Raw genomic sequence first — 15,031 nt, forward strand, 5'->3', positions numbered from 1 at the left:
ATGACATTGTTTTTGTAAGACATTTAACCAAAAGTCAGCAATCATAAATTCAGTCATTCTCCCAGTTACTTGAAATAAAAACTTTTCAATTTGTTAGAGCTACTAGTCTTTTAAAATTTTTTTTCTTTTTTTCTTCCTATTTTTTTTTTTTTTGCTTAATCCCTATACCTTAACTGATTCTCTGATTATCTTTCATTTTCTTCCTTCTTCTAGCATTCATTCTCTAAAACCTCTATTTGTCCCTAAGCCACAAAACATTTGCTCACAAGTGTGGACTATCAGAAAAGAACCCCAACTCTTTAAGACTTCCAAAGCTTAAGAATCACTGATTTCATGCATTCATCTTGGAGACTTTGCTTACATTAGAAATAATAGATATCATGCTTCACAAAATCAAAATGACAACTTCTTGGAGTCAGAAATGAGAGGAAATGGAGAAAGAGAGGCACTGTAATTTTTGCTTCCAGTATGTTCTATATGGAATTGCTTTTGAATGATTTCTGTGCGTCAGAAATCCAGAGCAACTGTAGCAATTAGGGTAGATGTCACACTTTCATTTGAAGTTCGGAAGTGGGGGAGGAGAATGGGGTACAAAGGAAAGGGGGAGGAGGAAGTGAAGAGAGGAGAGAGATAGAGATGAAGGAGGGCATATCCTAAGAGATAATCCCTGTGCTATCATGACATCATCCTTCTGCGTGTATATATAGGGAATGGCCAAAGCATCTCTCAGAGTTCACTTTCCAAATCAGCTGAAGGCAAGAGGAAGCGCTAGAGAAAGCCTCTTTCAGCGTGTCTGTGACGTTTATGGACTTGGCTTGCTAGAAGGCTCAAGGAGATGATGGCAGGAATGAAAATCCAGCTGATATGCATGATACTTCTGGCTTTCAGCTCCTGGAGTCTGTGCTCAGGTAAGCTCAGCTGCATTTCACAATTCCCTGAGGTGATTTCTTTCTCTTTTTTGGCACTGTGTTGCTACTTATGTTAATGCATCCAGGGAGAAGAGTTTTTCCTTTATTCTGGATTTGCTTTTTAGTGATAGAAACTGAATATAGTCTTTCTCTGTCTTTATGATTACAAGAGCTGGAAGATTTTATTTCTCTTTTTAAATCTGCAAAGGTAATAAAAGAGATTTCAGTGAAACACTCCATGCCTTCCACTTGGAATGTAACCACCAGAGTAGGAAAAAAAAAAATGTGTAGAACTTAAATTAGGCTGTCAAAATCTGATAAGGAGTACAGATGCACCACCTGTCAAAGGGAGAACCCATAGTTAAAACTCATTCCATTCAAAATGCTTTTTCTCATCTTCAGTCATTCTCTTAGGAAGCAGGGGCTTCTTCCTCCTCCAAATTATTTTAACTGTGTAGGTATGTCAAGATGCAAATAAAGTGAAAACTGATGTTTAATGAGCAAATGAATGAACCATTATTTATAGAAAATGATTTCTAAAAAATATAAAAATATTCCAAGTACTGTTAGACAATGCATTTTGTATAGCCTTTCCATGTGACAAATAAGTATACTATTAATTTAATTTTTTTTGCATGCTGTTTAAGTTCATACAAAATATTACTAGCAAATTGGTAAATTTATGGAATAAAATTGTGGAATAAAATTAATGGAAGTTATTTACCTATGGAGTGTTTTGCATGTGATAATTAAGAAGCCATGTATTGTTATATATCTACCAATAACTTACCTTGAAAATAAGACTTAAATTTATTAGAGTAACATGTAATGTTATAATATTGCAATATCACATCAAAGAGGGAAAATACATAGGGAATAAGTGCAGCAAAAATCATTTAGCCTGTTGCATACTTTTATATTTTATTAATATGACATTGAAATATTTAATTCAAACTCCTATTATTTTATTTAAATTATGAAATTAAATCTAGCAGAAGATATAAATGTTACTTAACAAAATTTTTAATTTATTTTGATCATGAGAGAAAGATCTTGAGCTTCTAACTTTGCAATAATTTTTAATGCTATAAATACCAAATTTTCTACAATTATGATTTTATCTATTACATAAGGTTAAAGGTATATTTAGAGTGTACGAGAAAAATTGGATTGTTGATTAAACACTGTGTTTATTAACTCTTTGAGCTTCTTGATGTGATAAGCCAAAATTTGTAGGGATTTTGATATACATTTTTCATAAATGGCTAAAGGAATTTATTATTCCCTTGAGAAACAGACTGGCCTTGAACAAATAGGAAAAAAGATCTCTGGTGTAATTTAGGAGCTGGTTACAATTTAACAAGTAATTTCTTTAAATGAGACTCTTCTTTTCAACAAGAGTGTGTGCTGAAGAAGATAGCCATTTTAACATCTGCTTTGTTTTAGGACAGATCAGTAAGTATAAATTAAGTCATATAATTATGATATTCTATAACCTTGTTTCTATTACTTACAGTATTTTATAAAGTTTTCTTCTCTGCAATATATTCACTAGGGGAAACTGGAAAGGCTACCCTAATAAAAGTCAGAAGTCCATTTTCAACTCAGTTACACATGTATTGATGGACAAATTAACCAATTTGCTTAATAGCCTGTGTAAACTATTGCTGGTAAAAATTAACCAGCATTTTTAATGAAATCTCAATCATATGATATAATCACTTTTTTTGTTTGTTTTTTTTAATACTGAGATTCAGAGATTAAGTAACTCCAATACATCAATAGCTCTTTTGGCATATAATCATGTGTTTATTTTCTTAGGAGTGTTTTTATTATTCTAACTGCCTGTTAGCCCAAAACTAAATAATAAGTATTTTTTCTGAATATTATTTTATGGATAATAAATGCATAGAAAAACAATAAGCCTCTAAGACTAATTTTTTTGAGGTTAATCTAAAATCTGTAGGTTATAGCATAATTATTTGATATATGATTATATAGTAAACATGTGGTTTTGATTTTATTCAGATTCAGAAGAGGAAATGAAAGCATTAGAAGCAGATTTATTGACCAATATGCATACATCAAAGGTAACTTTTTCTTTTCTTTAAGCATTGATAGAAGAACATAAAAGCTCTCATTATAAACATAGTGTCTTTTCCTATAGTTAATAACTTCCCATCAAGACTGAAAAGTTCATCGAGAGGCATTTCCTTTCTCGGGAAACTTTTCCTTGAGTTCAAAGCAGTTAAGGGTGTTGATGTGAAAGGGAAAGAAATCGTAGTGACTATCAACTTATTGTGACTTTAATTAGGTAGTCACATATTATTTATGTGGAGATGAAAATGTATTTAAAAGAATCCTGTTTCCATTCCTATCACATTGTGTATGGCAAAAGGTATGCCTCAACTTAAATGCATCCAGGGAAATGAAGTCGACATTTTGGTTATATCGGGAAGAGTAAAATGGAGTTCTAAATTAAAAATGGTAGTTCGTGACAATTCATGAAATAAATGTGGTAGAAACTAAAGAGCAGTAGACTGCAAACAGAAGCTTGGAGATCTAATTCTCCAACTGTGACTTCTTAAGCAAGGGGCTTAGTTAACATTGCTTGTCTTCATTGCCTCATTTGTAAATGCTGGGATTGGGGCTAGTTTACATTCTCCCTATAACAGAATTATCATCTACACCTGCTTGTGGTTTTTAAGGAAGCAAGTGAAATTTTGTATACTGTACCTGTTACTCCTCTCTTGCTGTCTTGAAAACAAGATTCCTAGATCCCAACCTGTACCTAGGAATAAAATACAATTGGAATATACCTGTTTACCATGCTACCACACAGTATTGATTTACCCAGGGTGAGTCAATCACAGGAATAGAAAAAAGAGTTCCCTACTAAAAGATGTTTCTCAAAGAAAAATAAGTCTTGACTTGAGGCAGACCCCAGGTACAATCACTATTATAAACACTGGGATATCCATGCAGAGAATTCAACAGATGTTGTAGTAAGAAAGTAAGTGCTCAAAGCTCCTGTCTAATTTTTGAAGCAATACTCCAACTAGGGTCCTGCCACCTCGCGTTTCTCTTCCTTAATTGGATGAGCACGTTCTAGGTACAATAATCCCTATTATATTTGTAGAATTATGTTTGATAGTGGGTTTGAAGGGGAAATACCCATTTCTTGTCTGTATTTGGCAGTATAGAACATTATTATCTGAAAGCTAGCCAAGATATGTCGTCTACTATGATCCTTAAAAGACACATGGGGACAATTTGAGTGCATGTATTTTTACCATTGCCCAGATCTACAAAAGTTGAATGGTTTGAAACCAAGCTCTTTCATTATTTGGTAGGCTTCATATCAGGAAAGATCAAATTTAGTTTAGCCATTAAAAATCAATAACCAAATAATAACCTTAAGATAATGGATCACTTGTTTAATACTCAATAGCAACCATTACAATTACCTCAACTCAAAAATAGGAAGACAAAGCCAGTAGTCTGTTTAGAAATGGGGCAGATTGGAATGCCTTAGTTTCTCAGTAGAGATTTTACCTCTATAATTCTAAGTTTACATTGACACATAAAAGTCCTAAATAATCTCCAAAATATATTATAATATAAATTATAGTATAATTTAGCTACTTTGTGAAAGTGTGGAAGTACAATTGTGATTCCTTCTTTAGAATTACAGGCGAAAACAATTGCAGCTTATGGAGTGACTTGGTTTTTCTCTTAAAAGAAATACATAAAAATATAGGCACAATAAATTTTTTTCCCTTTATTTAGTCTTGGAATATGTCTCTAAAACATATCATGGAAAAAAAAATTGAATCCCATTGACTCCTTTGATTTGAGAAAAGTAAAATACAGTCTGTAATGAGAAAGCACCCAGAAGCATGATTATTTCAGTTTGCTGCTAGGATGGGAACAAAAAGCTCAAGTCATTCCTTATTTATTTTTTTATTTTTATTCTTTTTTTACAAAACTACTATCATTTGTTTCTCTTTGACTCAATTGATTTTTAGTATGAGTAGAGTTCTATGCAAATGAAAACTCCAAACTTATTATAATTTTAACTAAATTACTACATTTAAATATTTAAGAGAATAGTATTTGATACTGATAGGATTCCATTATTAAAAACCTCTGAGAGCTTCAGGTTTCTTCTTCCCATTTTAAAGGGAAAATATGTGAGCAATTTCAGTTTTAAAGTAAAGCTATTTAGACATTGAAATTCTAATGGGAAAACTTACTTAAGCAACAGAAGATCAAGAGAGAGTTTATAGCTGGAAAACTGGAAGATATTTTTTTTCTCACAATACAATTGCCTTTATTACCAGTGCTAGTGCTTTCGTACTATTCTATTAAGAAAGAGAACGTGGTATAGTATCTTTTCTTCAGGATCTAAAAAAGCTGCTACAATATTATAATTTTCTATGGTCAAACTTAATGCCTAGTATAAAGTAACAGTTTTTTTGGTTTTTTTTCTTTTAAAGGGAGAGAGAATTTTTTTTTAAGATTTTGTTTATTTATTTGACAGAGATCACAAGTAGGCAGACAGGCAGGCAGAGAGAGAGAGAGAGATGAGGAAGCAGGCTCCCTGCTGAGCAGAGAACCCTATGTGGGGCTTGATCCCAGGACGCTGGGATCATGACCTGAGCTGAAGGCAAAAGCTTTAAACCCACTGAGCCACCCAGGCGCCCCTGGTAACAGTTTAATACGCATTTTTGAACTAAAAATGGGAATCTAGGATTAATTACCAACCCTCACATTTTGTATTCAACTATGAAACTTCAGAGCTCCACCACAGATGACTTAAATTATTTTCAATTCAAATTCAAATTTGAATTCACAATTTGCCGGGCTCATCTGTGTTCAGTGATTATGGGGAGTGAGTATTGGTCATACAGATTAGCTCCCATTTAATTAAGGTAACAAAAGTTCGACCAGAATCTTATCTAGTATTAAAAAGTTAAATCAAGTAATGGTAAGTAAGAACCACAAATACTCTTGTTTTCCTTATCTTGAAAAACAAGGGGAGATAATATTCTAAATTTCTTATCTATAGGCTCAGGTCTATTATAAACATTTGTATAAAATAATTTAATAATAAAGAATGTTTATTGTTAAAGAAAAATTATTCATGATCTAGCTAAAGGTAATAAGCAAGACTTTAGTCAAGAGGACTACTGAAATGGGGGTTTTACAGAGATCGGTTCCACTCCAAACACAACTAGGGCAAGTGTGCATTTATAGAGAGGTGTAGTGGGCCTCCATGGATGGAATAAGAGGAAACATTAAGGCTGGAAGGATTCTTGCTAGAAGATATGACAGGATTCTGATATTAAGGATAGAAATTTGGTAAAGTATCTGATATTTGATCAAATATCTAGGATGATCAGATACCAAGGACAAGAGCCACGTACATGTGGCAAATTGACTCAGCATGATTCTTGCTAAAACTGGATTTAGGAGACCAAAGACAGAGCCCAAGGCTGGGACCTAGTCAAGAAAGGGGGTTCAGAGGAGCCGGATTCAAAGAAAGAGAGTCTTTGCCATTTTTCTGAATGAAAGAGTTAAAACCTTATACAAAATGTTTTCAAATACAAGATATCTACTTAGAGATCCTTTAGTCAGTAGTGCTTTCTTTGCTGTGTTTTCTATGAGAGGGACTCAAGGGACCTTAAATAATCCTATTACTGAGTCATGTGGTGACTACTTTAACTGGTAGAAGGAAACAAGATGATTAATTCAGTTTCCTCATTCAAAAGAGTAAACAGATAACACTAGTCCAGACAAATACTTAGAATAAAGCATTCTATGGTCAAATTAGTTTGGGAAACATTTGATACTTTTACTGGCACCATTAAAAAGTTACAACGGGGGCCCTGGCTGGCTCAGTTAGTTGAGCATGTGACTCTTGATCTCGGGGTTGTGAGTTTGAGCCCCACGGGGGGTGTAGAGATTACTTAAAAATAATAAAATATTTAAAAATACATAAATAAAATTAAAAGTTACAATGAGTATTTGCAAGTTAAAAGCTCTGAGGATACCTAAGTTCAAGAAATCTTTAAATTTCCTTTAAATTCAAGTTTTCCAATTAACTTGACAGTGGAACCCTTTGAAAAACAGTGATTGCAGAACTAGCGTTCTAAGGAATACACGTGAGAAAACACTCAATTAGATAATCTATAAAGAGCTTTCTAAATGTAAAAATATGGTATTCCATCAATGGGCATGATATAAATTGTTGCTGACAGACAATGGAGTATGTCATCTCTAAGTTTCTCACAGCAAAGTTTAAGCAATGGCTGGATAACTGTATTCATGGGGTATAGCTGAAAGGATTTCCAAACTGTTTAAAACCATCATATATTATATTATTACATATCATCATAATGTCTTCAAGTGAATACCTTTGTACTCAAATGTCTGCATGTTCTTCAGATAAAATCTTAATCAAAGGGTGTGCACACTTTGAATTTTAATGCAAAACACCCTTCAAAATTTGTAACAAATCTACATCCAGACCAACAAATATTTAGAAGAGGAAGTGTCTGTCTCCCCATGTTCCTATAACTACACCAAATGAATGTACCTACTCTTTTGAAAGTCTTCTGGCCAGGTTGAACATCTTTCCACATATTTCCTTTTTAAGGAGTGATTCTATGACTTGTTTACTCATTTTACTTATCTAAGGTTTAAATTTTTTTTAGTGTTTTTTTTGTTTTGTTTTGTTTTTTGTTTTGTTTTTTGGTAGGTGGATTCGACAGTTTCTTCTTGAAGAACTCTACCTGTGTTAAGGATATTAACATTCTGAGGCAGCTTTTACAATACAGCTTGCTTCTGATGTTAGTTCAGGCTATTAATTTTCCAGAGATGTTCTATACATTTATGTATTTAATGTTATCCTTTTCACTGTGGATTGCAGTTTGGATATTTGCTTAATAATACCTTTTTAGGTATATAAAACAAATTCTATATATTTAGATACTATTTTATTTTTACTCATATTTAACCCATCTGGATACTGTTAAACCACAATATGTCAAGAAAGTTAGAGCTAGACCCAAGTCCAGGTTTCCTGATAGCCACCCGTCCCAAGGATTTCAAAAGAAAACTTTGCTTATCTGCTACACATTCATTTATACTTGCACCAATTTTAGGATATTATTTCCTGTTAGGTTTAATATTTACTCTTGCTCTATTAATTCACTCCTTTGATTACTAAGCTTTTAAAATACATTTCAATATCTGATAGAGTAAATTTCTCCTTGTTACCTTTTTATTTTGCTAACTCTTCTTGGTTATTCTCACACATTCATATTTCCAAATTAACATTATAATTATTTTGCCAAATCCCCACCTCCAAATTCTAGTCTCCCCATGTTTTCCAAATTGAAACTTTGATTTACAATTGCATTATAGGTAGGGAGTAATGTAGAGAGAATTGACGTGTGATATTACTGTTTTTTAATCCTCCCATCATGGTTGTGTGGTGTTTCATGTCTGTGTGTGCACGCGTGCACACGCGCGCGCACGCGCGCGTGTGTGTGAATGTCTTTAGGAAAAATGTATGCTTTCCTTCATCTATGACTTTTGAAATTTTTGTTAATTTTTATTATCTTGCATTTCGATTCTCCTAAGTCCTTATGTTTCCTCATTGACTATTATTGGCACATAGGAACATTGTTGATGGTAATAGTGGTTTCAGACAAGATCTTATTAAAAAATGGTAATTCTAGGAAATATTATAATTTGCAGATAAATGATCAGCTGTGATGCTGTCTATGAGAACTATCCATGTGTGGAATGGATTAGTGCTCTCACACTACTGTAATTGTCCAAATCTATTAGTATCATTGTAGGCTATGCTCCATTAGTCACTAAACTGAAGTGAACTAAAGAGAATGATAGTTTTAGTATTTTTATCTGTGATGTATACATATATTTACATATTTATACTATTCTTTTTTGTTTGTTTTGCTCATGTATTTGTGTTTATGTGCACGTGTGTAACTGCATTACATTTTTAAAATTAGAATATATGAGGAATTGGTACTAATCAATTTTGTGATATAAAATTACTAAATAAATAACAGTGTAATTATTCGGCTAGAGTAACAGACCCTAAAATGGTAATGGCTTAACACAATGGAAATTTATTTCTTACTCATATAATACAAGTTTTAACTATCTATATTTATAAATTTTAAGTACCTATTTTTTTTCTATACTTTAGATCAGTAAAGCGAGCGTTTCTTCTTGGAAAATGACCCTGCTAAATGTTTGCAGTTTTGTAAATAACCTGAACAGCCAAGCCGATGAAACAGGAGAGTTTCGTGAAGAGGAACTTATTACAAGAAGGAAATTTCCCGCTGCCTTAGATGGTTTTAGCTTGGAAGCAATGCTGACAATATACCAGCTCCAAAAAATCTGCCACAGCAGGGCTTTTCAACAATGGGAGGTAACACAAAAACAAAATATGAATATAATTATCGTTACACTAGTTACCTTTCATTTGTACTGATTTTTTTTTACCCTGATCATTATCATAACAGGAAGACTTATAAATATTAAAGAAGAATAAACCATGTATTGAGGTTAACATTCCTTCAGATCTTCAAAGTCTCCTTCAAATATTGGGAGTTAGCAAAATATTTTTTCTTCGATCTTAAAAGGGGTGTGTCTATCTTAAGGCAGATTTGATCCACATGGTTTTATTGTGTTTAAATTGGTGGCATACTCAAGCAATTTTTGGTAGTGGCATACCCACAAAATTTAAGGACTGAAAATATTTTCTTAGAAGCACCAAGTCATATATGTTTATAAACAAGCACAAGAACCAAAAGGTTCCATTTGTATTTTAATATATTAGGCAAATAAAACTGGAATATATATCATATGTATATGATATGTATATATGATATATATTCCTATTTCACTGAATAAATAGATTTCAGATCCTTAGCATCTAAACTAGGTCCACGACAACCAAGACATCCAAAATCCATTATACCGAAAGAACTACACTGAAGTAGGATAAAATAGTTGTATTGAATACTATACTAGTGATTTACTGCCTTTGGTTTGGGAAAATTTGTTTGAAGGAGGAAAAGAGAAATGGAAATGCTTTAAAGAAAAAGAAAATTTTCCCAACAAGGGAACCGTTTATTTCATATTAACCTCTGAGAGAAATTTGCTTAATGTTTTGTATTTTGGGATTACGCCAGCCTTGGAAATCTGAGGGTACCTTCCCTGCTAATATAGAGATCTCTGTAAATGACTATCCCAAAGATAACCTGTGGAAAAGAAGAAATGTAAAACAGAATTTTTAGTGTTTATTCTAACTTATAAATAAAATGATGTTTTCTAGATGAAACACCAAAAAAGTTCATTTAATTTTACTTGGTGGACTACTCATCACTTAATTCCAATTCCAGCTAAATAGTTTAGTCTTTAAAATATTCTTTAAATCAATAAAACTTGAAAAATGCTTATTTTAACATAGGGAAATGTCAATTATGTGCTATTTATCTGGGAATTAAAAGCAATAACAACAACAACAACTCAATTAACTATGATACATACAAATCAGGTGCACATAAGATTAGGACTTTAATTATTTTTTTTTAAAGAATTTATTTATTTATTTGACAGAGAGAGAGACAGCCAGAGAGGGAACACAAGCAGGGGGAGGGGGGATGCAGCGTGGGGGAGGGGGATGGCAGAAAGGGAGAAGCAAGCTTCCTCCTGAGCAAGGAGCCTGATGCGGGGCTTGATCCCAGGACCCTGGGATCATGACCGGAGCCCAAGGCAGATGCTTAGCGACTGAGCCACCCAGGCACCCCAGGACTTTTACTATTTTAAATGTTATTGAGTGATTTAAAATAAAATGATAATATCACTCAACAGAATATGAATAATTATAGATTGTGTTCGCAGAGAAACATAAGATTAAGGAACTAGAGTGTCTGACAATACCTGTTTTACCTTCTCTGAAATTGAAGTTGTGGGTTGAAATAAAGTAGTTGGTGATACGATTCAGTGCACATGCACTATAATTAAAAACTTAGTCTCCTCTTAGCATTTCTTATGACCCCAAAGTTTAGAAGACAATCACAAATACAAATGCAATTCTTATCTTGAGCAATTTGTTTAAAAATTTCACATAAAATTAAGTGCAAAATTCTGGGACGAGGTCTTAAACATTTTCTGCTAACTGAAATTTTTTATTCAGAACTATACCAGAAAAAAAGTGTTCAGAACTAATTTTAGAATGTGGCATATTCAATGAGATATTAGGTAAGATTCTACACGGAGATGAACTCCCTTAAGTTACTGAATCTGAACTTGCTTCTAAGTATTAAGCACCACAATTTAAAGAGATCTTAACTATTGAAACAAAACTTTCACATGTGTTAATTTCTACACCTAAGTTAGGCAGAGCAGGCATTCCTCTCTCTTTGACTAAGAAATGGATCTTTGGAATGGTTTTCAAGTCAAGTCAGTTAACTAAAGAGAATACAAAATCCTGTTGCCTTTTGAGGCCAAACCTGGCTTACTAAATTCAAAACTCTCTATTTGTTGTGATTTATTATATATTTTCATAACATCTGGTCTCTCATAAATCAAAGCCTGAAAAATACTCAAAGATCTACTCGGTGTGTTGCTTCAGTTGGAGGTATCAGTGTGTAGCCTTGAATAGAGAGTTGGAAAAAAATAATCTCAGTTTTTTTCTCATTCTATCTCAGTCAGTTGATAGTTATCTGTCCCTGCACAAAACATTTAATTGCTTTAAAATTTGTATATCTCATCCACATGTGTCTTACTGTTTGAATAGAAAAAGAGATAAAATGTAGAAAACTGCTCTGAAAGATGTCATTCATGTAAGTTTGATTCCTATCCTGCCTATTTTGCAGTTAATTCAGGAAGATGTTCTTGATGCTGGAAATGACAAAAACGAAAAGGAAGAAGTTATAAAAAGAAAAATCCCTTACATTCTGAAACGCCAGCTGTATGAGAATAAACCCAGAAGACCCTACATACTCAAAAGAGGTTCCTATTACTACTGAGAAGATAAATATTTCATTTACTTGTGATTGTGATTTATCATCCTGTAATTAAATATCAAATTTGTGTGGTAATGTGACAGAACACAATTATTGTGTCTCTTCTACAGTTGTCTCTTCTACATTTGTGGTTTATTGGATGTGATTTTTCTGCATTAATATAAACTAGACTAAATGTTTTAAAATAAATCTAGATCTTGAGCATGATAATGTGTTGTGTGTAATTGGAGTAGATATTAATTAAGTCACATGTAGAATGTCTTGTGATTTTGCAGAGCACTTAATGGGTTATTTAAACAGCCAAAATGTTTGACATTTTAAACCAAATTATAAGACATTACAATGGAGGCCTGTGGCAAAGCCTAGTATATATATGTCATTGACTCAAAACAAAGTTATAGTACTTCTTTTATTATTTGATTTTTTTTAATTGAGAGAACTATGTGTTCTTTTCCAAGACTCACATAAATCTCTCAGATGTGGGGAACGTAATACTGGTAAGATAGGTTCATCTTAAAAGAAGGATTAATAAACTATTGTTAATTTGCCTATCTTAATGAATGATCTTCAGCTGAATTTGTCTTTCTATTAAATAAACTTCATGGCTAATAAAAAGCAACATGTTTCTCCACAAATTTACTTCCATTAGAAGAGTTACCCTTTACTGACTTTTTTTCCTCACACTTTGATCCAGCAATGGTAGCTTTATTTTTAATTTGACTGAGGAATTTGTATGACTTATGTTTTTTCCAAGTAGAAGAACATTTCTGAGGCAGAAGAAATACTTGAAATAATGCCTCATAAATTTCCTTCAAGATCATACCTACGGTCTCATAAGCCCTCACAGTATATACATTCCACCATTAGCTGTGACTTTTTAGATTCTCACTCTCAACAAGGGTCTAGGAAGACCTCTCCTCACAGGGCTGCAACCTAGTTCATAGTCACATATGAGAGAAAATATCAGGATTGAAGCTGTGGAATGAAGGAGCCTTCAGAACTCCAGGTACTTTTAAGATTGCCCTATCCCTAGGCTAAACCCCACTCAGTAGGATATAACAGCAGTGTAGTAGTGTCTGAGTTTTCTGGTAAAACCATGAATACTCATGTCCACAACTCAACTGTCTTTCACCATCTCATCAGCTTCAACATTACAAAAGTGCCCAAGGAGGGTGCCTAGATGGTGCAGTTGGTCAGGCAGCTAACTCTTGATTTCAGCTCAGGTCATGATCTCAGGCTCATGAGATCAAGCCCCATGGGCTCTGTGCTGAGCCCAAAGTCTGCTTGAGAGTCCCCCCCTTTGCATCTCCCACCTGTGCCCTCTCTCTCTCTCTCTCTCTGAAATAAAAAATAAATAAATAAATCTTAAAAAAAAGCGGTGCCCAAGGTCCTGATCCTAAAACAAAAACTATTTCCTAGTGATTAAGAGAGTGTACTCTGGAATCAGAATGCCTAGGTTCAATTCTACTTTTTACTAGTAACCCTGGAAAACATTTAAGTCCATTTCCTCAACTACAAAATGTGATAATAATGGGGCTTGGAGGGGAATAAAATGGTTTCATATATGTAAAATGGTTAGAATGGAGTTATTAATTTATTCTTTCTCTTTCCAAAACCATAGAGCATAACACAATTTCATAGTAACCTTCTGTTTTAAGCAACTACGAATCTCCTAATTACTTGCTTCATTCAACGTCCTTGAGTACTTCCATGTCTATGTGCAAGAGTCATCCAATAATCTCCCTTCTCAGTTCCTGATGTCTTCAGTTCTGGTAATAAAACTTTAATCCATCTCATAATCACTCACTTAATGGACATACCACAGAACTTTTTACTACCAATAAATTCAACCTTTCCAAAATCTCAATTGTAAGCACTCTACTCTCTACACGTCATCTTCTCTTTCTAGTTCACACAACACTCTCATGCCAGCTAATCCATTGTCTCAAACTCCTTCACTCTTCACCTTCTACTGATGGCCCCAATGTGCTTTTTACATGGCTTAGATTCTGTAGGTCAAAACTAAAATGAATCTCGTTACCCTCAACATCTTGACCTTCTATCTTATGTGAGCCTGTGAAAACACCCACTTAGAGACTACATGTAGGTAAGAATTGTTAAGTTGGAGCCAACAAGATATCGAATGGGGGAAAAAAAATGTATTCAACTTGTGGGTCCTTTATAACTTAAACAGAAACCTCATTCCCTAAACTTTGACTTTTCCCTCATTTTTTGTGTATTAAGTATGAATTTATTTTAACCACACATAGAGTATCATTTTCTTGAGGATGGCATTGATTGATAGAGCTTAATCTTTAAACAACTTCATGGAAAAAAGCTGCCTCACCATCCTGGGCCAACCAGACCATTATCTGAAAGAGAAATGCATTCTAAGTTACTTAAAGCACTATACTTTTTAAGCTGGTTGCTACAGCATCTCAACCATTATTTTAATTGTTGTAGTCTTCTGCAGGCCTTCCCATGGTTTATTTCTTCACATAATCTACATCTCTGCATATATAATTTGTACAATGAGCCTTTTCTTAACAACCTATCTTAAATAACCTTCAATCATGAGTCAATATCTCCATTTAACTTACTCTATTTTTTTTGAATATTTGAAAAAGGGAAACAAAACAGTCACTGAGAGCCATTAACTGGGAGTTGGACTGGCACCAACATATAGGCCATGGGTTCCTCCTGTTATAAATGAATAATTCCACTGAACTAAAACTTTAGACAAGGTCACTCTAACTGTGATGGCAAAAGAAAATCAACAAGTCCACTCAGCAAATCATGTCTAAGCAAAACAAAAATAAGAACACTGTAAAAAACAAAAATGATCAAACATTCATCCTCCTTTCCCACATGATTTGAGTGACCACTGCTTCTTAACCAACTAGTGCTTTAATTCTTCTCCGTTCTTCCACTTCCAGGATAAAAACAGTTATAACACCCAAACAGAATTGTCTCCTCCTTCTTCTTCTTCCTCTTCTTCTTCTTCTTCTTCTTCTTCTTCTTCTTCTTCTTCTTCTTCTTCTTCTTCTT

At 33.5% G+C, this 15,031-nt stretch overlaps 1 protein-coding gene across 1 annotated transcript; it reads left to right on the forward strand.

Annotated features, from left to right (window-relative positions):
- Positions 1 to 627: 627 nt before the first annotated feature.
- NTS (neurotensin) lies at positions 628 to 12,061 on the forward strand. The gene is made up of 4 exons (XM_032874143.1): positions 628 to 908; positions 2,937 to 2,998; positions 9,154 to 9,378; positions 11,834 to 12,061. The coding sequence occupies exons 1-4, from the start codon at positions 836 to 838 to the stop codon at positions 11,984 to 11,986; spliced, it is 513 nt and encodes a 170-aa protein (XP_032730034.1). The 5' UTR covers positions 628 to 835; the 3' UTR covers positions 11,987 to 12,061.
- The last annotated feature ends 2,970 nt before the right edge of the window (positions 12,062 to 15,031 follow it).

The sequence above is a fragment of the Lontra canadensis genome, unplaced genomic scaffold (assembly GCF_010015895.1).
Source record: "Lontra canadensis isolate GAN:19392208 unplaced genomic scaffold, GSC_riverotter_1.0 scaffold52, whole genome shotgun sequence".
Classification (NCBI taxonomy): domain Eukaryota; kingdom Metazoa; phylum Chordata; class Mammalia; order Carnivora; family Mustelidae; genus Lontra; species Lontra canadensis.